Source organism: Ictalurus furcatus, chromosome 16 (genome assembly GCF_023375685.1).
Source record: "Ictalurus furcatus strain D&B chromosome 16, Billie_1.0, whole genome shotgun sequence".
Taxonomy (NCBI): domain Eukaryota; kingdom Metazoa; phylum Chordata; class Actinopteri; order Siluriformes; family Ictaluridae; genus Ictalurus; species Ictalurus furcatus.
This window is the reverse complement of record NC_071270.1, coordinates 12,763,957-12,788,844: the sequence shown is the minus strand read 5'-3', so window position 1 is coordinate 12,788,844 and position 24,888 is coordinate 12,763,957. Positions and strand designations below refer to the sequence as shown.

Sequence of the window (24,888 nt, the reverse complement as noted above, 5' to 3'; positions counted from 1 at the left end):
GACAAATGGAGGAATTTCAAGATGATTGTTACCTTCGCCAGGAAGCAGAGTTATTATAGTTTTAAGTGTGGGGACAGTGAGAACCATTCCAACAGCTTCAGCTTGCCTTTCTTAACCCTGGAATGCATGAACCAAAAAACTAATATATAGAGTGGGACAAAATGACCCGTATTGGGTTGAATGGTTTGAATATTTTTTTTCTTCAAAAAAAAAAATAGGTTTCTTGTTAATTAAATTATTTTAAACATGGATGATACACAAATGTTTGCATTTATCAAACATGTTTATTTGTTCACTTCTCTAGTACATGCGCAAAACAAAGATCAAATTAAATTTATTAAAATGCAGTTTAACTTTTTCTGAGCTAACTCTGAACAAATTTAGTACTACCGTAATGCATGTTGTACTCAGAACTGTCATTGCGTGTCTTGCAGATAATGTGAGAATGATCTTTGCAATTTGACCCACTTTATGCATTCTAGGGTTAAAGTAGTTCATGTGGATGTTGAGATACATTTTGTTGTAGAAACCAGCCTATTTTTGCTCCAGTTTCTTGACTGACTGTGTCACATTTGCTTCCAGAATTTGCATATATTTACTACAATTCATTCTTCCATGTTCCTGTGCAATGTTTCATGTGCCACTGATACCCACACAACTCCTATGCATAATAGACCCACCCTCATGCTAGGTGTTCTTTTCATCAAACGCTACTGCTTTATTTTCTCCAAACATACTTTTGGTGATTGTGGCCAAAGACTTCCATTTCTACATCACATGTTTCCAAAATGCCTCTGGCATATAAAGTATAGTATAGTAATGCCACATTTGTAATTAAGTCGCAGGTAATGTTCCCTTCTGATGACTCATTCAGAGCATGTTTGTGCAATCAATGCATAAATAGGTTCTATCTAAGAGCTTTATAGGTCTTCCAGATCTTGCCTTGACTTCTACAGTTCCCCCTAACTGCCATTTCTTAATTTCTTAACATTTCAGACTGTGGAAATTGCAAACTGCACTTTCAGTTTTATAGGCAACAATTTGCTTCATTTTACAATCTACATTTGGCTGCTTAAGGGCTGTCGAGTGTTAGCGCACAGTTTGACGAGTCAGATAATTTATTGCTCTCTGGAATTGTCATCAGCTGACACTTTCTAATGATCAGGGACATGCAGAAGGGTGGGGGTGGGGGTCTCTGGGGGCTCGAGCCCCTGCCCTTTTTCTAAATTATTTAAAAGTGTTACGCCACGGCGAACTTGCGGCCGTTGTGCCGGCGCGGACTACACATCCCAGCCATACCCGCGCTCAAGTTCGCCGGAATACTGAGTGGAAACACCTGCGCGCCGCCCAAGGGTATTTAAGTCCCTTTCAAGAACCTTCCAACTAACTGTTCCTCAGTGGTGGAACGAACTTCCACCGGACCGCAGAATCTGTCACTATCTTCAAAAAACAGCTAAAGACCCACCTCTTCTGCGAACACCTAACCAACCCATAAAAAAATAATAAATAATAATAATAATAAATAAATAAAACCCTTACTCTGGCATTTACACCTCTACTCTGCACACTGCTTCTTCTGGAACTCAGTTAATGGATCTTGTATGGTAGCACTACGTGTATTATTCTCTGCTTGATATCGTTTTGCTAGTATTTTCTCATTTGTAACCGCTTTGGATAAAGTGTCTGCTAAATGAATAAATGTAAATGTAAGTCCTTTTAAACTGTGGTGTGATTGCGTGTGAGATTGGATGCAGATGTGAATGATTTAATGAATGAGTGTTCTGGCAGCCATGATTGTAGGCCGCAGTAGTCACTAGTAGTCAGTAGAAATGTTGTCACTGGTTTGCTGTGATATGACAATCTTTTTAAAATGAAATTTAGAAGGCAAATATGACACGCTTTGAGACTAAAAAGCCAATTCAGCAAGAAGTGATACAGTTTTATGGAAAAGTGCTGCTGCCAAATGTAAATTTAATAGTGAAATGAATAGTTTTAATGACGTTTACAGCAAGTGGTATACAGTGGGTGTGTCACTGCATTTGTGGATGGTAATACTGTAGTTTTTTTTATTATTTATAATGTTTAAAGATTCTTTGAGTTCATCTCTTCACTAAAATCTGCCATTTTGTTGTAATTATTTCTAAATGTCAAAATAAAATTCAATTAGGTCATATGAATAGTGTCATTCTCATATTCAGTTTACAGTGTCTACCAGGGTGATAAGAATATGTAGTTAAAGTTAGTAAAGTAGTTAAAATAGTCAAATTAGCTCTTTGGTGATATAGCCCAGAAGCTCTCTGCACATCCCTGCTAATGATCATTTTTGACCTGGGAGATGAATCCTAATGAGTCAATTAATTAAAATATTTAGTTTTAAGTTAATAAAATGTAAAGTAACTGTATTAATATTTGCAGGAAATGTTGACTTTTAAAATCTTTTGCTGAAAAGTTGATATTGTTTGATATTGATCCACTCTTTGTTCAGGGACTCATTATTCCATTTCTGCTCGTCAAATGTCTCAGTTGTTGAATGTTTTTATGTTAATACAAATATTTACGCATGTTAAAAAATTTTCTGGAAATAAAAGCAGTTGAATGTGAGAGGACATTTCTTTTTCTGCTGAGTATATATGGAAAATATGATTTGGTCTTAAGAGTCATGTTTCACTATACGTATGGTATCTTTACTGTCGCCCACTTCCTGTGTTCTTATAAACAATACCTTGCAAGTCCACCTCTGCATATAAAGAAGAAAAGGTTGTCACTAAACACATTCCTTTTATCATTCTTATCTTAAGTATCATCTCTTGTGGTGTGAAGCTAGACTCCTGCTAGATGGAAGCTGATCATAAACTATAAAAACGTAGACCTTGATGAGTATACACAAGTAAAAATAAACATGATCTGAAAAATAATATGTGAAAGAAGTTGTATTTTAAGTTGTATTTTATCCTCACATGTGGTGTCATATTATGATCCAGGATAAGAATATCATTTAGAGTAAAACATGGTTATTATATCTTGGGCGCTGAAGTGAAAAAATATTGTAGAGCTTTCACCAAAAGAGGAGTCACTCTGAAGGGTCCACTATGCATTTACTATAGCCGTAAATAAACTGTTGCTGACTTGCTTTTTGCAAAAAGGAAACTGTAGCCACAAACCTGCCCCAGAGCTCACAGTCCTGCATTATTTCTGACTGCATGAGGCAGAATGATCACTAGAGGAATGGGTCCATACACACTGCATCGTCTACAATGGTGAGAAAGATGTTACTGTATCAGTGTACAATATATTTCATGTTTTACATATCAAGTATCAAATTAGGCTTTATGATGTTGCAATTGTGTTAATACCCAGCTGCCTGAATTTGTAATAAGTATCTTGTATGCAATTTCAGTATCACCTGACCTAACTTATTTTATGATTTAATTTTTTATTTTATTTATTTCTTTTTTAAAGCCATAAAGCAATTTCTAGATCATGTATCGGCATCAGTAATGAGCCGTTTTATCTGCCCTGTGTGGATGCTACTGTGTTTTCTTTCAGGTAATATATTTTTGTGTTCTTTTCATTTAGAGAAAAATCAGCATATTGAACATCATGAGTTACTGTTTTATATCTCCGAAACAGAAATCTGAAATAGTTGGGACAGTATGGAAAATGCTAATAAAAACAAAGAGGAGTGATTTGTAAATGTACTTTGACTTTGTAAAAGTACAAGTACTATTGAGTACTTTGTATTTAAACAAAATGTTTAAAAAATTTAAAAATTGATACATGCAACATGTTTCAAAAAAGTTGGGACAGGGGCAATTTACAACTAATAGCGATGTGACAAGTTGATATAAGAAGGTGATGTGAAACAGGTGAGGCAATCGTCTAATCATAGTATATAAAGCGCCTCTGTTACAATTCGCGGACGAACGGTCCAGAGTGCGTGGGGCAGACGAAAGACGGAGTACAGCAGGAAATTAAGGTCAGATGATCAGGCAAACGGGTAATACTGGATTTAGGCAGAATCGTAGTCAACAAACAAGCTAATGTCTAAACCAGGATAGCGGATAAGAAACTACAGCTTGGTATACGACAGAGACGAGGCTGCTGAGCATTTACTTCGCAAGCAGCTGACGTTAACTAGCCCCTTTTATAACTTTTGATATAGTGCAGGTGTTTGTAATCAGAACTCCAGCGAACTCGAGCGCGGGCATGGCTGGGAAGTGTAGTCCTCGTCCGCCATGTCCATGGGCGGCACTACACACTGGGCACTGCAGCCGTGAGTTCGCCGTGGTGTAACAACCTCCAAAAAAGGCCTAGTCCTTCAAGAGCAAGCATGGGTTGAGGCTCGCTAATCTGCCAACAGATGCATCAGTGAATAATCCAACACTTTGAGAACAACATTCCAAAGACAAATTGGTAGGATTTGGGGCATTTCACCTTCTACAGTGCACAATATAATTAAAAGATTCACGGAATCTGGCTAAATCTTGGTGCCTAAAGGGCAAGCCACTTCTGAATGTGCGTGATCTCTGATCCCTCAGATGTCACTGTCTTAAAACCCGTCATGAGTCTGTAATGGATATTGGCTCGGTCTTGGGAATACTTTGGTAAACCTTTTTCAGTCAACACCATTCGCCACTGCATCCACAGATACCAGTTAAGGCTTTACTATGCAAAGCAGAAGCCATACATCAACACTGTCCAGAAGCACCGCCAAGTTCTCTGGGCTCGGTCTCATCTGAGATGGACAGTAGCACAGTGGAATCGTGTTTTGTGGTCCGACGAGTCAACATTTCACATAGTTTTTGGACAAAACAGCCGTCGTGTTCTCCGGGCCAAAGAGGAAAAGAACCATCCAACTGTTATCAGCGTCAGGTCCAAAAGCCAGCATCTGTCATGGTATGGGGGTGTGTCAGTGCCCATGACATGGGTAACTTGCACATCTGTGAGGGCACCGTTAATGCAGAAAGATATGTACACATTTTGAAGCAACATATACTGCCAACCAGAGCAGGACAAACCCAAACCACATTCTGCCCCAATTACAAGCACATGGTTGCATAAGCAGAGAGTGCGGGTGCTAGCATGGCCTGCCTGCATTCCTGACTTATCTCCGATTGAGAATGTGTGGCGCATTATGAAGCACAAAATAAGGCAAAAAGGCCCTGTACAGTTACACAGCTGAAGAAATGCATAATGGTAAATTCTGCTTGCTAATCGTAACCAACTGGTGTTTTCAGTGTCCAAACGCTTAATAAGTGTTATTAAAAGAAAAGGTGATGTTACACAGTGGTAAACAGTTGACTGTTGTCCCAACTTTTGTGGAGTGTGTTGCAGTCATCAGATTTTAAATGAGTGGATATTTTTAAAAATAAATTAAATTCACAAAGTAAAACTTTGTGTTTTCAATATACAGTACAGGTTGAATTGAATTTTCAAATGACTCTTTTTGTCAGTTTGTTTTGCATTTTTCATACTGTCCCAACTTTTTTGGGATTGGGGTTGGAAAAAAGATTACTACCATGCCTGAGCCTCATTAAACAAACATGATATAGTATAATATATAAATCTGTTTTGTTTTGGCTTGTGGAGAAAAGTTACTGTGCTTTTTCTGATTTTTTCAGCAATGAAAACAGAGAAGTGCATTGAATTGAATCAGACAGAGACAATCCATCAGGGAATGCCAACTACCATCAACTGTCTTTACGGCACAAACAGAAGTGACCGTTTAACAGCATCTTTGAAAAGAAACCATTTGCTTTGTGAATTCATCTATCTCAATAAATCCTGGACTAAACGATTCTGTAATGACAACATCAAATTTGTATGGATTTCAGAAACAGAGGAAATATCATTTCAGCTCTTAAATCTACAGATAAATAGTTCAGGTATTTACACGTGTACTGTGGTAAACTACTTCCCACCTCCTACAAGCTGTTTGGGAGAGAAGAGGATATCTATTCATGTAAACGGTAAGTGGACTTGCTTACAGGACAATAATCCTTAAACTGAGAAATCTGTTGAAATACAAGTATTGTATTTGTATAGTTCAATAATTTCAAAGAACAGTAATTATAATTCTTTAATAATCAATATGTTTACCAGTATGCCCTGGTAATATTATTATTATTATTATTATTATTATTATTATTATTATTAATTTGAGATGCGTCGATGTATCAGTCAATCCCGATTTAAGGCAATTTTTCACGCTGTTGGTCGATAGTTTAAAAACATCCAGTGATCAGGGCCAATTGTATCCTGTCAATCAAAAGAGGGCGGGAAAACAACAATTTCGTGCTGTGTGTAAAGATGATGTCTCTTGTGTGGAATGATGACAAAACTGCAGTTTGTAATCTCTAAACTCTGCACTGCTAAAATTTTTCACCGGACACTGCAGCAGTGAAGCGGGAGATTCACTGAAACAATGAAACAAAATGCACTGATAGAGAAGAGACCTGAACACTTTTTCATCAAGTATGCATGTATGAAGCAGTTTGGGATTACTAACCATTATGAGCATAGTCCTTTGCATCAAGCATTGCAGTATACCTGTCGTTTTCCACATTATTTACTATGTACTTATATTTCTAACTAAATTCTATATTCGAAAGTAAGAGATAACCATTAATTAATCACTTAAGATCTGAATAATTATTGTCTTATGACACCAAATACTGCTGTACAAACCTGGTAGATTTTAAATAAATAACTATGTATTGATATGTGGCAGACATGTATTGTATTTACAGTGATGTGAAAAAGTATTTGCCCCATTCTGATTTCTTCTGTTTTTGTGTATAACTCATACTAAATAGTTTTAGATCTTTAAATGAAATACAACATAAGCAAGAAAGAAGCAAAAAAAAAAAAAAGTTAGCTAACACCTATCACCAATGTGAAAAGTTAATTGCTCCCCTAAACTTAAAATCTGGTTGTGCCACCAGCAATAACACCAACCAAACCATTCCAATAACTGGAGATCAGTCTTTCGCTAACTTCTAGGAATGATCCAGTGCTTTGGATCATTGTCTTGCTGCATAATCCTGTTGTGCTTGAGTTCTACTCAGCTTATGGAAAGAAGACTGGACATTCTCCTTTAGGATTTAATGGTAGAGAACAGAATTCATGTTCCATATGAATTCTATACCGCTTATCCTTTTCAGGGTCACAGGGAACCTGGAGCCTATCATCAGGCACAAGGCGGGGTACACCTGGCAATCCATCGCAGGGCACAATCACACTAAACATACAATCATACACTATGGACACTTTAGACATGCCAATCAGCCTACCATGCATGTCTTTGGACTGGGGGAGGAAACCTGTGTACCCGGAGGAAACCCCCACAGCAGAACATGCAAACTCTGCACACACAGGGCCACGCTAGGATTCAAACCCCCGACCCTGGAGGTGTGAGGCGAACGTGCTAACCACTAAGCCACATTGCACCCTTAGAATTCATGTTTCACTCAATTACTGCAAGTTGCCCAGGCCCTGAAGCAGCAAAGCATCCCCACACCATCACATCACACATTTGGAGATAATGGCTCTCACTGTGGTCCTTTGGAGTCCCAGAGCCTTTGAAATAGCTTTGTAACCCTTCCCAGACTGATTTCAATCACCTTCTTCCTCATCATTTCTGGATTTTCTTTCAATTTTGGCATGGTGTGTTACTGGGTAAGACCTTTTAACCAACATCATGTGAAAAAGTTCTATTTAAGTGTTAATTTGAATGAACAGGGTTTGAATAATCAGGTTGCGTCTAGTCCAGCTGAACCCCATTATGATTGCAGTTTCATAGATAGACTGTGCGTGTATGCAAATGATATTTCCTAGAACCATTGACCCTCTGTTGTCTGTTACTCTGCAGCACCTCCCTCTGTATCTGTGTCATGTGTGAAGGGGCCTGACGGAGCTCCCACAGTGCTTTGTGCTTCTGAGGGCTTTTACCCTGCTGATCTGAAGCAGGCCTGGTTCAGAGATGGAGAATATATCAGTTACCTGAACGCTTCACTTAGACCTCTATATAAGGAAAACATAAACTCCTCTGATATCAGCTGGAACTACAGCAAAAACACAGACGGGTCTTACAGAGTCACATCGTACCTTCACCTGTCTTCAAACATAAGAGTGTACTACTGCTGGGTGAATCACTCAACTCTGAGCCAACCCATCATTGTTAACATTTCCTCCACTGAGTGCACTGAGAGAGAAGAGAAATTAACTGGTATGAATTTTTAATCTGATGTTATGGTTCAGGAACACTTTTTATTTATCTATTAGTAACTGTTCATTGGTTTAAATAACTAACTTTTATTGTTACCCCACTTCTGGTATTCAACTGCGTGCAGAATACAACGTGATCCTCTTCCTACTGATATCTTTACAGGATTAGTTGTGCGTTTTTGGGTTGTTGGAATCCTCTTCGGCTTATTGATTGGCATTGCTTTGTTCAGCAAACTTTACTATCAACATCTCAGTAAGTTTTTGTTCATATAAAATCACAGTAAAAACAAGTCGGTGTGTCTTTTCATTAATGTTTTACATGGATCGAGATTTGTACAAATAATCACATTATAAACTAGTTTCTGTTGTTGCCTTTTGCCTTTCAGCTTCACACCATCTCTGGTCTACTGCTGATGCTATTGTTATATCGGAACCTGTCTCATTCTCTCCGGTTTAGTCTATCAACAAGATGAGCTGAAGCAAACACATTCACTAAAATAAAGAGCTTTTCACTACTTTGGAAGTGTCATTACTATCATTTATCAGCTCAGGATATTACTCCTTTCTGCCAGCAGACGTCACACATTCTAGTGCAATCTCTGCAGCCATTTCCAGGTCACTGGAAACTCTTGCCAAATTGAGATTGTGTAAATTATGAGCCTTGTATTTCTGCTGACTGTCTATGCTGTATTTGTTTGGTCTTTGAATGACCCTTTACCCTGTTTATACTGTGTCTGCTTTTTCCTGTTTGTGATTTGACTGTTTATCTACTCTGGGTTTGGTTTGATTTCAAGTTTATATGACTTGACTTCATAATAAAGTGCATCTGCACATGTTAGAAGCACCCAATCTGCAATCCTGTCATTAACTATCTGTCCGTTAGTCCTCGCCAGAGCATGAGGCAGCATAAGCCTTGCTCCAATGGACCTCTATTAAAGGGGTCACATCATGATTGTTAAACATTTTTAAACATTAATTATTTTGTTTATTGGGTGTAATAGAATAGATTAACATGCTTTAGTGTAAAAAAAAATGTGTTATTTGTCACATACTGTATTTCAAAACTCCTTCCAAAAACCCCAGAATGCTATGATTGGCCAGCTGACCCGTTGCATTGTGATTGGCCAAAAACCTCAAGCATGTGTCAGAAATGTAACGCCCCTTCGCTTAGCTTCAGATTCTAAGGCTTATAAAGGAATTCTAAGCTCCTAAGCAAGATATCGTTGGTTTTACTGTAAAGAGTTTACTTAGTTCAAGCCTGAGTCAGATTCAGAAAATGCAGATGATCAAGCAGAACCAACTTTATAAACATGACTTGAGCAAAACTTTTCACACCCCGCCAGCAGGCCGTCGCACCGTTAAGTGCAAAACTATGCTATGTACACAGCTTCTGTGTGTATATAGGTACTCATGCGATATATCCTTGAAAAGCTAAGATTCTTGTGATTCGATTGATATAAACCATTTCAAGATACAATCACAACAGCAGCAACAATCAATGTCTCTGTCAGACCATCCACATACAAACACTTGAAAAAATGAGTCAGAATGCTTCAACAAACAGAATGCTTGTTACAGTTCCCATTTTTGACCACTAGGTAAAATAATATCTCCATGGAGCTTAATAGTGCAGTCAGCATGCAGCCCAGTGATTGCACAACATCTAGAATGGTGAGCAAATCAATGGAACATTGGCTTACAGTGAATCTGTAATATAGCAAAAATTGTTGGCCACTCAAAATAGGCAATTATTATTTCAAAAGAATTAAAAATATATTTATCTTGAGTTTGAGTTGAGGTTGAGTTCAGGGCTCTGTGCAGGCCACTCAAGTTCTTCCACTCCATGCTGGAACATGTTTGAGCGTCCTAATTCCAGTGAAGGGAAACTGTAATGCTACAGCATTGTAGCCAAACTCTGCAGCAGGAGGCAGAGCACAGACACACAGAGGCGAATATATGTAGTTATATATGTAGAATGTATGAAGATATAACATCACATATTGTGAGGTTGCGAGTCTTGTGATACGCTGCAGTGGTCTGAATGCATCCGCAACAACCGCTCAACCATTTCTTTAGCAGCTCTGTCCTGGAAGATAATAGCCGAAGAGTTAGAAGAAACGAGCGTGTCGATGGAGGCCGGACACACACAAACATGCTAACACAAACATACTAACACACAAACACTCTCCCTCTACACATTTTGTCTTCTGTTCTATAGTCTGTTCTTTTGTTCTCTGTTGTCTCTTTTAAATGCAGATGCTGACAAGTTTGTGTTGGCAACATGTTGTGAAAATAAAGACAGTCAACTGTTGGGAAAAATATTTGCCAAAAATGTTTGTTTTTTGGGGTGTGTGTGAGATTTTGTGTTGAAAATCACAGGTTGTGTGTTATTGTTCCCATCACAGGACTGGGATATGCTGCTTCATTTTGAACCCAGGTTTTATATCATATAAACAGAAGAGACAGACTTTCAAGGAGACGTGTGACTTACAGTTCTCCAAGTAGTCTGAGATTCAGAATTTTCCCTTCATTTTAATCAGATCCTAAGTAACTAGTAATTTGCTACTTGAGTAGTCTTCTCATTGAATACTTTATTACTCCTACTCAAGTAATTATTAACATTATTAAATTACTGTTACTTGAGTAATTATTTTTAGAACTAGTTTTACTTGTATGTGAGCAAAATTTTGGCTACTCTACCCACCTCTGTAAATGCCCTTAAATTAAAGCTGAAAATCTGCACTTTAAACTCATATACATTATTTAATATCAACTCCAATATATTGTCGTAGACAGCAAAAATAACCATAAAATTGTAAATGTCCATATATTTATGGACCCGGCTGGACTTTGTGGACTTTTCATGCTTATGAATACTTGAATGTTCATATTTGTAAGTACCAAGTCGAAAGATATTATGTGTGCAAATTTTGAAGCGTATATATGCACTGGAAGTACAGTGGATTTAAAAAGTTACACCCGGTTAAAACTGTAGATTTTTGTGATATAAACAATGAAACCAAAATAAATCAGAATACTTATTTATTTGTAATATTAGTGTGCATTCAAGTGATACACTACCATGGTGTGGCTTCAGTGTGATTTTCATTTTTTGTGATTTTGAAAAACGAACGTGCAACAGACTTTTTTGGGAATTCTTGCCCCATGGCCCTCTTTTAGTGCTTGATGCACTGAGATGTGATAAGTGGGGAAGTGAGCTCGCCGCTCAGTAACTGCATAACATCTAGGCAAGCAGATCAACTGAAAATTGGTCAATGTGCGACACTTATTAAAATCACTCAAAGTAGGTCAATTTTCCTTCAGTGTGATTTTAAAATGTATGGAGTTTAGGAGGATTTTATGGAGATTAATATTTGTTGATAACAGGGCATCACTGATGTACAGCTACCTTTTTGTACACAGTTATTGGCCATTTTACAATAAAAGCCACATTGCACATAACTCACATTGTGTATACAATCTACAGTGCCCTCCACTATTATTGGCACCCTTGGTAAATATGAGCAAAGAAGGCTGTGAAAGTGGTCTTTATTGTTTAACCTTCTGATCGATTGTTCAAAAAAAATTACAAAAATAATCAAAAATGCTCTCATAAATATCAAACAATTGCAAACACAACACAGGTTTATAAAAAACACACACACACACAAATCTTTGCTATATATAGGTGTGCACCAATTATTGGCACCTCTATGAATTCATATAAGAAAAATATAAGTATTTAAATATAAATATTTAAGTACACCTGGGTGACTAAGAACAGGAAATTGTTCAACCATGACTTCCTGTTTCACAGGGGTATAAATATGAGGTAATACGGAGGCCAAATTCCCTTAGTAATTCATAACAATGGGTAAGACCAAAGAATATAGCTGTGATGTGTCTCAAAACTACAATCCGAAAACACCTTAATCACCACAAGTTGTTGGGAAGGGTTTCAAGAAAAAAGCCTCTACTCTCATCCGAAAACAAACTCAAGCATCTTCAGTTTGCCAGACACTACTGGAACTTCAAATGAGATCGGGTTCTATGGTCAGATGAAACCAAAATAGAGCTTTTTGGCAATAAACACCAGAGGTGGTTTTGGTGCAGACAGAGAGGTAGCCATATGGAATGCCCATGGTTAAATAAGGTGGTGGCTCTTGTTTTGGGGCTGTTTTTCTTCCAGAAGACCTGGACATTTTGTTAGGATACATGGCATCAACAGATATTAAATGAAAACCTGACTGCCTCTGCCAGAAAGCTTAAAGTGGGCCATAATTGGATCTTCTAAAAGGACAATGATCCAAAACATACATCAAAATCAACACAAAAATGGTTTACTGACCACAAAGTAAAAGTCTTGCCATGGCCATCCCAATTCCCTTTCTCGAAACCCATAGAAAACCTGTGGGTATTTATTTATTTTATAAACCTGTGTTGTGTTTGCAATTTGATATCCATGAGAGCAGAGCATTTTTTTTAAAGCAAAAGATCAAAAGGTTAAACAATGAAAACAGTTTTTCACAGCCTTCTTTGCTCATATTTACCAAGGGTTCCAATATTAGTGGAGGGAACTGTATGTATGTATACATTCATGTCGGGTGGCAATGGGATTTCTGGATTGAATGAATCAGGTAGAAAATGATACTTTGTAACCTACATTGTAAAGATTGCTTTTGCTTCTGTCACTTTTAACAGATGTCACGAAATGATGTAATCAAAAGCTGTGGCCTGTGTTTCCTGTACTCTGAAGCACCATTTTCCATGTAGACCTAGACACACTATCACACGCAAGGGTGAACAGTTTAAAACTTTGTGTTAAACATGTTTTCAGGGACGCCCTTTTGCCTTCTTCTAGCTCTTCCATTTTACTACTCTACAAACATTGGTAAGCTATTTCATTCCCAATTTTAGCTTGGTTTCTAAATGATGAGTCAGTTTAGATTATTCAAGTTTTACAGTGTAGATAATAAATCTATAATAATGTTTGCTTTCATTTGCTTTAGTTTTAAGCCATAGTGCAATCTGGAGTAGTATTTGTGAAAAGCTTGTTGCAGTTACAGTTATTAAAGATGCCATCTGTGATTTTAGAAAAAAATAATGTTGCTGCCACTTAATGAAAAAGTTGATTGAATAGTTGAGTTCAATCAAACTGATTTAATCTCTCTTCCTTGATCTCAGAGTTTGGTACAAAAGGTTAAAAATGTGTATCTGTGGTATTCAGGCCATATAGAAGAAAAATTGTTAAATGACTAAAAAGTTCAAGCTATTTCAATGGATATGATGGAACATTTTACAAATATTTTACATATTTGGTTATATTATATGAAAATACCATATGTTTGTCATATGATTCATAAACATTGCCAATGACCTAACACTGACTAAACAATGTTTAACTTACTTTTTCTGTTTTCATAAGTATTTGCTGGATTAGAAGCCATTTTCACATATGGGAAGAGGACATTCTCAGACTTTCACCCTGACAAATGTAGATTGTATCATTGGAATATTTAGGAAAACATTGCTGTCACTGTAAAAAGAAGAATGGGATTTTAACATCCAAATAACTATGAGGAGTAATTGAGTCAGTCACTAAGTGTTATAGAAGCACCAATGATAATTACTTTAATTTTTTTAGAAAGCATACCAGTAAGGCAAAAGTAATATCATTTTATCTAGCCCTAGAGTCACGATTTCCCCTCTGAAACCTGAAGCAAAGCTCGCAGCACCAGCGTGTGCTTCCGGGTCCTTTAGTGACATTCACTGTATCTGAAATCGCTCACTCGTTCACTCATTCCCTATACAGCGAATGCCATTTGAGTCCACTACATGGGGAAGACGTGAAGGAAAATGAGTGAGCGAATTCAGACTGTTGTATTAGGATTATTGTATTAGTTGATAAAGAGAACAAAAACTGATTATATTCATTTACTATTAACCTTATTTATTATATTTAAAAACAAAGAATAGAATAAAACACTACTGTCATTTATTTTATTTGTTTATTTTTTAAAAAAAAGAACTATTTGCGCTTGGTTTAATTTTCGAGGAGTTTCCTGTCACTGTCCTCAAGCTGACTCATGGGGTAAACCTGGCTTAAAATTGTAACAACACGAGACTATAAACAGGAGTAAGCGCAGGAGCAATGTCTTTATTAACAAACAAGCAAACAAAACACAGGGAGCGTGGGCTATACTGAACAAGATTAACTAGATTAAACATGAGACTAAAGTCTAGGCATTGCACGAGAACAGGACATGGCCATAAGACCGCTTCGCGACCGTAACGTATTCACCAGACAAACACTCAACTACCGTTAATACTGCGCGATGTGCGCAGCAACACGAGGGGTTTAAATGACTAACACAATCAATACTAAATCATGAACACCTGGAGTAAATCAAGACACACCCTCGAACATGAACCAATGCTAAAACAAGGGGAAAAACAAAACAAACCAGGGCGCGTGTCCATATACAAAAGTCTCGTGCACGCGCGCTCTCTAAAGCCGCGTGCGCATGTCGATGCCGCAGTGCCATCTGTCGGCGGGAGCGTAACAAAAATGGCTAGTTTTGGTTTTGGCGAAACTTCTTTATCTTGAGGAGAAGAAAAAGGCGAATTCCAGAATGAATGACAACTTTAAGGCGTGCTTTGTTAGCTCAAATATGCCATCTATCGGTAAGAAGACATTAGAAAAAATACATCCAGCTGTTAACTAAATAACTGATGACTAGATTTCCAACACCTGTAAGAAACAAATTCAACTATATATATTTTCCCCCATTGCTCCTTAACTTTATTAAAAAGTCGTCATTACATTCTTTTCTAATAAGTATGTAAATACTGTACTGTGAATGTGTTAACTAATATATGTGAACCAAATTATCATTTGATCTGTACAGTTGGTAATTTAAAAGTTAGATTAAATCGCAAACGAAGTGGCTGAAAATAAATACTGTGCCAATCAATCAATAACCTGTATCATTTTGCTTCAAAATATCTAGATAGAGATGCATTTTAATTGATGAAAAGTTACACTTACAATTGTAAAAGTTGTCGCCACCGATGTTCCCGTCCGCCATGTTTATTTTCCTTTTGCGTTCTATCACCGTCTCATGTTGGAAATAGTGCGTTGGTGAGTGTACATCAGATGTACAATCAAAATCAGGGTGCCTTGTGGGTATAAATGAGTGAACGAGTGGGAAGGTGTTTTCGGAATTTGGACACCACTACAAAATGGCCAGCACTCGATACAGTGCACTATATAGGAGATAGGGAGCAGTTTCAGACACAGCAATTGTCTGTCTTTGTTTACTTTCTACATGTGCATCTGTTATTATTTCTGTCCTGTCTCCGCCCCTGTATTGTCATTGGTTGTTTCCCTTACGTGCCATTATTGTATTCAGCTGTTCTTGTTATCCCCCTGATTATGTCTGGACTTCAAACCCCTCGTGTATCTATGTACTTCGTGAAGTATTGAGTGTTACCACCGTACCAAGCCTTTGTACATTGTTCTTCGTTTTTCGTTTCATGGTTTTTGATCTTGTTTCTCATTTTGTGCCTTGCCTTGGCTGTTTATTACCGTGCTTTTGGCTTTCGATTTGGATTTGTCTGCCTATCTCTCATCTAAGTTCTTATCTGCACTTGCATCCATCTCAACCTTCATATACGTTACACCTAGTAGGTGTAGAGTAGGTATTTCTGTAATCAGTTATAATTTCCTTATGCATTTCTCATGCCAGTACTTTTTTTACACTATTCTAATTGACGCCTTCATTCTATAGGTGCCTTGGACATTACCGTGTCTAGTGGGGATACTGCCTTTCTACCATGTCCTTTACCGTTCAACTACACTGACTTTATGAGGATTGGAGTTAAGTGGGAAAAGGATGGAGGGTCAATTTTATGTACATATTCTATTCAAAATAAAGCAATTCATGACCATAACTGCAGACCTCGGTTCAAAGTAAATACAGAACCTTTAGGGCTGAATATAACGAGTGTTGAAAGCAGTGATGCTGGTCTTTATAAATGTTTGATGATCAGATTAATACCACCACCTCCAGAGGAGAGATCAGTAACCCTGAGGCTTAAAGTTAATGGTGATTATAATCTTCTTTTACTTTTCACATGCTCTTAAAATGTTTTGTCACTTACTATACTAGCAGTAAATGTAATATGTTTGTTTTATAAATCCTGTACTACATCGTACAGTTTCTTGAGGAAATGTCATGATTTCAGTGTTCTGTCCCTCTCTGCAGTTCTACCATCTCTTACCCTGCAGCTGATGAACAGCACTAATGTCTCCTGTGTGGAGCTGCTCTGCTCTCTGCAGGGTTTGAGACCACAGCAGGTGAACTTCACATGGACCAGAGCAACTCAGCTTCTTCACCATCATCCAGAGTCCAGAAGCATGAACAGTACACTGACGCTCTGCAAGCCGAACTGGACGGACAGAGAAACACTCACGTGTCACGCCAGTTACTCACACAACCACACACTCTACAGCAAGAGCATAACACTCCCATGCAACTCAGGTGAGCCTTTTACCTACTCTCTAATATGGACATTTATTTGGTCAAACTAGAGTCGTGTAAGGCATGATAATAAACCAAAAGAAGACATTTACATTTATTCATTTAGCAGACGCTTTTATCCAAAGTGACTAAAAAATGAGGAAATACAAGCAAAGCAATATATCAAGTGGAGAAAAATACAGGTAGTGCTACCATACAAGATTTAGAATTGCGTTCTAGAGAACAGTAGAGGTGTAAGTGTGCAGAGTAATTTATTTATTTATTTATTTATTTATTTATTTATTTATTTAAAATAATGTGAGGTTGGCATTTTAGTTAAGTGTTCATGGAAGAGGTGGGTCTTTAGCTGTTTTAAAAAAAAATAGTGACAGATTCTACGGTCCAGATTGAGGTTGGAAGTTCATTCCACCGTGAGCTATGCTGAGTAGGCACTACTGAGCGCCGGTCGTTAACCGATCGCAGATTGCGTGAGGGAACGTAAGCCCTAAGGAGAGTGTTGAAGTAGGAGGGTGCTGTACGTGAGCATCAAGGTCTTGAATTTGATACAGGCAGCTACTGAAGAAATGACAAGAGCTTGGACTAGTAGCTGTGTAGCCTGTTCGGTGAGATAGGGTCTGATTTTCTTGATGAATAGACAATTTTATTTAGTTTTGATTTCACTCATCATGTCCAGAAATGCTGGACAAAAGTCAGGGCATCATTTATATAAAACACCCCACAGAAGCAACTGACACTCACATGACGCCAATAATTTCTTCACAGCTTTGTTTATTGAATACTTCTTCATTACTTGCCTGGTCACATGATTTCTCTTCATATGTTTCTTCCCCTAAACTTGTGTGCCACTTTTTACACAAAGGCTGTGGCATGAAAGCACGAACTGTATTACAAAAAAAAATCAAACCGTAACTAGAGAACCCTTGAAAAATGTAACATTAGAGGATGCAGCAGAGGCTCAGACCTTTTCAAAGTCTGTCGCATTTATTACATGTCTGTTTGTTTGTTTGTTGTCAATTATTTATTGCAAGCAACTCGAGTAAGATCATTTCGTAAAATGGGATTTTATATGAATCAATCAATGTGTCCTGAGCTGTGTTTCAAACACATACTATGCAAAACAAAACAATAAAAAAGCATAAAAATAGTAACAACTGATAAGATTTAATGTACAGTAGTAGTATATGGTTTAGGACCTTGCCCAAATATCCTGTTCTCAGTTAAGTGCACAAAAGAGGGGTTTTCCTCATGGAGGACATTGGAGAAGGCAGCATCTTAAACAGACACATTGCTTATATTTTACATTTTATGGATGAATTTATGAATTAACTTAAAGTTAGTTGAATAACTAACAATGGAACTTAACAAAAAAAATTGGCCTTGTTTTAATAATTTAAATAACTCAAAATAGCCAATTAAAAGCATGATAAAATACTCAACATCCTGCATGCACACTACATTACACATTACATCATATCATATTTATATATTGTATGTTAATGTTCATTTTTAAATTGTCTCCTGCTTTTATCATTTTTTTTTTTTTTTACATCATATTATACATATTAGACAGAATAAAAAGTTAATTCCTTCTCCAGTCCGCATTTTCTATCCATGATCTTTTTGGGGCTTAAAGGCAAATGCATTTGACTTGTGCTTGACTAGATGTTATTGAAAAGTCCCATCTTAGATGCTTCTACTCAAAAAAAATCTGCTAACCTCAAAAACCATCCCGCAGACGATTTGCATAATTTGAATGCGGAACCTCGAGAATCGAAACAGCAGTCTCTGGGATTTTCTGTCGACAGTGTGTTAAAGAACACCTCTGAGGTGTGGCTGTGCTTGGCTTTTTCAGAAAAGTGGGGCTTCAACTACAATTAAAATTGAATTGAGTTTAGTATGGCTGTCAGAATGAATTTAACTGTTGTAAAACTATTCTAATTTTCTTTTATGATATTTACATATTCATGTTTTAGATCTATTGTTCTACTTTAGTTTGCCTTACTGTACATATACTCTTTGGAGTATAGAGAAAGTATCTGTGATCATCAGACAGCAAGAATAATCCTGTGGAGGCTGAAATTCTTAAAATGTCTCATTTTACTCCACCTGTCTTCCTTTTAAACGGGTTTCACTGGCCCACACACACACACACACACACACACAAAGGAAGATACAGAAAACACTGCCTACCTCATTTGGTGATGCTGTACATTTTGATAGTTTGATTCACTGAGTGAGTGTGTGTGCATGCGTGCGTGTGTGTGTGTTTCAGTGGGCTGTAAGGTTGAGGAGGCATCATTACTGATCGTTGCCGTTATCAGCACATGTGCAGGGCTGCTTTTCCTCGTTCTGCTTGGTGTAGCCATCTTCAAATGTGAGTCTAATCACTACTTATCACACTTAGTATGTCATGCCATCTCAATTATTAACCATATGAACAACATATATAGAGGGAAAAATGATTTTGTTTCAAGACCAGTCATATTTTTACAATGTACTTCAATCTTGCTACTCTGAGATCAAGGCGATAAAACTGAAGCATAAGTTTACATATGATTTGTAAGTTTGATACTGAAAAATCATTCACTGGAGTACACTGCTCTTTAGGGGGAAATTATTTCTGTTGCAAAGATGTTTTTTTCCAGTTCACATGAAAGCTTAGGTCATGTTAAAAAGGAACCTGTAACTTTCCCATAAACTCCCTGTTTTGTCTTGCTGAAATCTTGCTTAAGATTGAATGTTAAAGTTTATATACTCTTCTGCTAGAAGGGGTGTATTTTTATACCACTTCTAGCACTTCAGACAAGTTCCTATTAACATACATGTATTTTGTGAATTCTGTCTGTCTCTCCACCTGTCTGTCTATATGTAAATTGGTAGGTAAGAAAAGACATGCTGCAAATGGTACTGCATACTACAGAAGTAAAATCTACGAGAACTTCTCTTTTTCCACGGCTATGAACAACCCCAATCCAAGTCCGCAAAATGCTCAGCCTGGTGCCAGATACAATATCAACAGTACTACCAGACCTATTCCACAGACAATCACGCAGACTCAGAGAGAGGAATGCATCTATGAGAACTAACAATAACTAAGCAACTGCTATCATAAAAAAACAGGCTCCAATGTTGGTTTGTGTGCAATTTATTTTATTTATTAATAGTCACTTTTTCTAAACACATAAACTGTGGTCACACTATCACAGTGTCTCTACTCTAAATGTAGTAGGACCCGACTAACAGTTTATCTCTGTATAGTGGTTTTGGTTCTTCTAAATAAATGGCAAATATTGCGCAACCTGGTTCCTTGCACTTTTTGTAGCAACAGTTTTCATGTGCAATAGATCTATATTTACAGCAGCTTTGGTAAAGCAAACAAACAAACAAACAAACAAATAAATCTCAGTGTTGCTTAAGTTATTATCAAAGGTATGGTTGCAAATCTCAAGTAATATTTTACATTTAAATGTACTGATATGGGGGGTGGCTTAGTGGTTATCAGATTTGCCTCACACCTCCTGGGTTGAGGGTTCGATTCCCGCCAGTGCCCTGTGTGTGCGGAGCTTGCATGTTCTCCTTGTGCCTCGGGGGTTTCCTCCGGGTACCACGGTTTCCTCCCCAAGTCCAAAGGCATGCACTGTAGGCTGATTGGCATGTCCAACGTGTCCGTAGTGTATGAATGGGTGTGTGAATGTGTGTGTAAGTGTGCCCTAGAATGGATTGGCACCCCGTCCAGGGTGTCCCCCGCCTGTGCTCCGTGCCTCGGGGATAGGCTCCAGGTTCCCTGCAACCCTGTGTAGGATAAGCGGTACAAAAAATGGATGGATGGATTGATGAATGTACTTATATTGTAAACAACCATTATCCAAAGCAACTTATAAGTGAGCGAGCAAACAATCAAAGTGAAATATTATTTTGGGTATCACTTTGCTTTAAAAAGTCCTGAGGACAAGAATGTATAATAATACAAAATAGTACAAAACCTTCATAGAGACAGAGCTGCACTGGGCTCACATCCAAGAGACTATTCATTTCATTCTTGGTCTACAATTGCAGTAATCTTCAGGTATTATTACAAAATAGAACCATTTTTGTACTTAAAGGTGCATTAGTCAATATTGATGAAACAACAAAAAAAAAGACCTCAATGTTATTACTGTAGCATTTAAGCAGGTGATGTTCAACAACACCGGAACAACTTTATGTACTTTTTGAACCTGCCCTCATTCCCACCTGTGTACATAGAATAAAGCTACATCCTCAGAAGCTGTGGTGGTCAGAGTTCAGTGAGAGTCAGCGTTACTAAGGATTGTCATGAAAACACTTTCAAGTGATGAAGTAGGCCGTTTATTGTCTTATTGATTATTTAGATTATAAAACCTATCATTGTTAACAGTGAATAATGTGACTATAGGTTAATTTATGATATGGAAGATAAGCATCAACAGATGGCTACAGCACTGCTCTCCCCTTGGCAGATGTCTGTTTATAGCACTTGCCTGTTAATTACCTGTCATTACTTTTTACTTCTCCAAAGCAACTTTTCAGCTAATCATGTCATCCATGCACTCTTGGTGCAGCAGTGTTTCTGACGGTAGGCACTAAACTCCCATGTCTCCTGGTATTAAGATTTTAGCATTAGTTGTGGTGTTGCCATTCAACTGCCTGATAACACAGTTATAACTCTAAAAACACAGAATTTGGCTCATACTGATTTATGAGAATGGTCAACAGTGCCTTTGCTGTCTTGTTTTTCTTTGAGTATCAGTCTCTGCTAGTCAGCATCGTGAGCTAACGCCCATATACTGTAGCTAACAATGAAAAATAGCTAATACTGATAGAGACAGCTGAAAAACTAATGCAAGCTCATACCATTTTGCTGCTGTGAGAATGGCTAAGAGTGTTAGCTGGCATTACACATACATGAAGGTGGTCCATCCAAACATTACCTTTCCTGCTGCCTAAGTGATGAAGGTACAGCAGAGTACTTGATTTGTTATGTAAAAAATAACATTTAAACCATTCAGTGCTTTATACAGATACATTTACATGCCTTTCCAGTTGCTAATCTTGGGTCCAACTTCATCTGTCATATCACAGCAAACCAGCAACTCCATTTCCCCGCATGCACCACCAACTACAAACATGGCCGAAGAGGACTACACTTCCCACACACACGTTCACCTTCTCCAGAATTCTAATCACACACACCTGTTGCCAATCTCATACTGACTCACTCCATGCTATATAAGAGACAGATCAAACACTTAGTCTTTGCGAAGTATTATGTGTGTCATCCGTATACCGAGCCATTGATCATCGTGTTTTCTGTCCTAGTTTTGATCTTGTTCTAGCCCTCATTTTCGATTCTTGTTTTGCCTCATTTATGCGCGTTTGCCGATCGCCCGATGTGACAGAATACTGCGCCCCAACACGGAAGCAGCAGGAGAGTGTCACGCCGGAGTACTTGGATCGTGTGACTACCCGAGGCAACTACAGTGTCTAAACTGTGATAAGCTGGGGAGATCCGGAACGTCTTACTGCTCTCAGGAATGTTTCAAGGGCAGATGTCTTGCCTGCCAACGGCTCCGCAAGAAAGCAAGAGCAGAGCTCCAGCCGGAGGTCAGCGTGGCGACCTCATCTCCAGAACTCCAACCTGAGACCCACGAAGTAGTCTCACCTGAAGATCTCCAGCATGAGATCCATGAGGTGGTCTTAACCCCAGAGCTTCAGCATGAGACCAACGTGGTGACCTCATCCCAAAGAGCTCCAACCTGAGACCCACAAAGTGGTCTCACCTGCAGAGCTCTAGCCAGAGGTCAATGTGGAGACCTTATCTCCAGAGCTCCAACCTGAGACCCACGAGGCGGTCTCATCCCCAGAGCTCTTGCATGAGACCCACGAGGCGGTCTCATCTCCAGAGCTCCAGCATGAGACCCACGAGCCGGTCTCATCTCCAGAGCTCCAGCAGAAAGTCAAGTTCCTGCTAGAGGTCAACGAGGTCACCTCCCAAGCCATCTTCCTGTCTGAGGTCAACGAGGTGACCTCTCAAGCCAAGTTCCTGTCAGAGGTTGAAAAGACGACCTCTCAAGCCAAGATCCTGTCCGAGGTCGAAGAGACGACCTCCCAAGCCAAGTTCATGTATGAGGTCGAAAAGGCGAACTTTCCAGCCAAGTTCCTGTCAGAGGTCGAAGAGATGACCTCCCATGCCATATTCACGTCCGAGGTGTACAAGGCCACCATGCACCATGCAAACTTCTGTGTTTTGGATCATGAGCAGATCCGTTCTTTCTCCACACTTTGGCCTTTTCATCACTTTGGTAGATCTTGGTTCCAGAACTTTTGTGGCTCATCTCTGTATTTCTTAGCGAGTTCCAGTCTGGCCTTCAGAGTCTTACTGCTCATGAGTGGTTTGCATCTTGTGTTATGGCTTCTTTATTTCTGCTCTGGAAGCCTTATTTGAATGGTGGATTGTGATATCTTCACCCCGGCCCTGTGGAGGTTGTTGGTTATGTCACTGACTGTTGCTTTTGGGTTTCTCTTCAAAGCGCTCACAAAGTTTCTTTGGCCAACTGGTTCCATGTCTTCTTGTTAGTACACCGGTGGTTTCTTTCTTTTTCAGGACATTCAACAAATTGTTGTATTGGTTATGTCCAAATGTCTTGCTTTTCTCTCATAAACAGCTCTCTGGTCTTCATGTTGGTTTATCATTTTTAACAACAAATGCAGACTTGAAACCCAAGGCTCAAACCAACAATAGACATTCAGAGCTATTTATTGTTTATACTGGCGTTCTAACAGGGCACACCTGGGCTACAAGAAAACACATGTCAGTCACATGTTATTTTTTAACACATGAAAAATGGGTGGATTCAAATAAAAAGTGCCATGTTCTAAGCTGTTTAACACATAGAGGAATTTTCAATGAAATTCAGATCTATAGAAATTCTGGTCTGTCATTCGTATTTTAATCTCAAACCCAAATTTCCTCACAATAGCAAAAACAAAAGAATTGGCCTTACAGTTCTAATACTTTAAGAGGGGACTGTAATAAAACACTAAAATGTTTTCCTGAAATTCGTAATTCACAAATGGCTGAAATATAAACAAATACATTAAAATCACCTATAGTCACTGATTTACATGTCATTACACATATTAATAACTATCAATTTGAAAACTATTAAATCAGTTACAATTTTCATGTTTTGCAAGGATTACAGTAAAGTGGTACAAAAATATTCTCCCAGATTTGTCCAGTGGACATAATATGTCCTTTCAAAAATCCTAATTATACCACAACTGGTGCAACACTCTGCCACTAATGTGCTGTCATTTCTGTTGTGCTATAACTAGGGTCAATCATTTTATAGACACTCCTCAACTCCTCCTTTTATAGACCTTTCACCTTTCATTAGCCGAATTTTGTGTTATTGTTCTTTTTTTTGTTGTTGTTATATAACTTGGCTTCCATGCACTTCCAAATGGCCGAGTGGGTTAAAGCTAAATGCTAAAATGCTAACACCAACCAGCCTACATACAGAGCTCTGAAGTTAATCTGTAACAAGCAGAGCATGTCTGTAAGATGATTAGATGATAAGTAACTCAGGATAAGTGAAATCTAATGGTTATTATTTGCCAAATGCAAGAAATCAACTTCTGCCAACAGGACATGATTATCTGAGTTTCTGAACACAAAGCATAGCCATCCTGTATATAAATTTATATACAGTTAACTAACCTGTAGCATTGTTATTCACTTTTGTTAACAGTTTGTGAAATTGTTGTTTTAGCTATGGAAGAAGAACACAGATGTGCTCTGGCATTGAGGCGATAAGTGGAACATACACATGAATCAAAAACAAGCTAGGTACTTAGCAGAAGAGGCTTTTGGCTTTATTACCTACTTCTACATAAAAACTGTGTGCTGGGTAAAATGTAACGAATAATTCATTCAAATCCCGCTGATCTTTGTGAATATGGGAGGGAATGGGGGTACAAAATAATCATTCAAATAACGAAGACCTAATCTTGAAAAAAAAAAAAAAATGGACTAATTTTACCTTTAAGTATGGCACACTATCAAGCTAAGTGATTAATGGTTTCAGTGAAGAACCAA

At 38.1% G+C, this 24,888-nt stretch overlaps 1 protein-coding gene and 1 long non-coding RNA gene across 2 annotated transcripts; both read left to right on the top strand.

The window, feature by feature from the left end:
* The first annotated feature begins 7,989 nt into the window (after positions 1 to 7,989).
* LOC128620892 (uncharacterized) lies at positions 7,990 to 9,106 on the top strand. Its single transcript, XR_008388188.1, has 3 exons — positions 7,990 to 8,227; positions 8,390 to 8,479; positions 8,613 to 9,106. It is a non-coding gene; the product is annotated as an uncharacterized LOC128620892 (long non-coding RNA).
* A 3,667-nt stretch (positions 9,107 to 12,773) lies between these two features.
* LOC128620311 (uncharacterized) lies at positions 12,774 to 20,264 on the top strand. The gene is made up of 5 exons (XM_053645205.1): positions 12,774 to 13,117; positions 16,017 to 16,334; positions 16,494 to 16,769; positions 19,042 to 19,143; positions 19,650 to 20,264. Exons 1-5 carry the CDS (start codon positions 13,054 to 13,056, stop codon positions 19,853 to 19,855), a joined length of 966 nt encoding a protein of 321 aa, XP_053501180.1. The 5' UTR covers positions 12,774 to 13,053; the 3' UTR covers positions 19,856 to 20,264.
* The last annotated feature ends 4,624 nt before the right edge of the window (positions 20,265 to 24,888 follow it).

Coding starts and splice junctions, on each gene's coding strand:
- LOC128620311 (XM_053645205.1), top strand. CDS start 13,054: ATGTTTTCAGGGACGCCCTTTTGCCTTCTTCTAGCTCTTCCATTTTAC. Junction 13,118..16,016: donor TTACTACTCTACAAACATTG/GTAAGCTATTTC, acceptor TTCATTCTATAG/GTGCCTTGGACATTACCGTG. Junction 16,335..16,493: donor CCTGAGGCTTAAAGTTAATG/GTGATTATAATC, acceptor CCCTCTCTGCAG/TTCTACCATCTCTTACCCTG.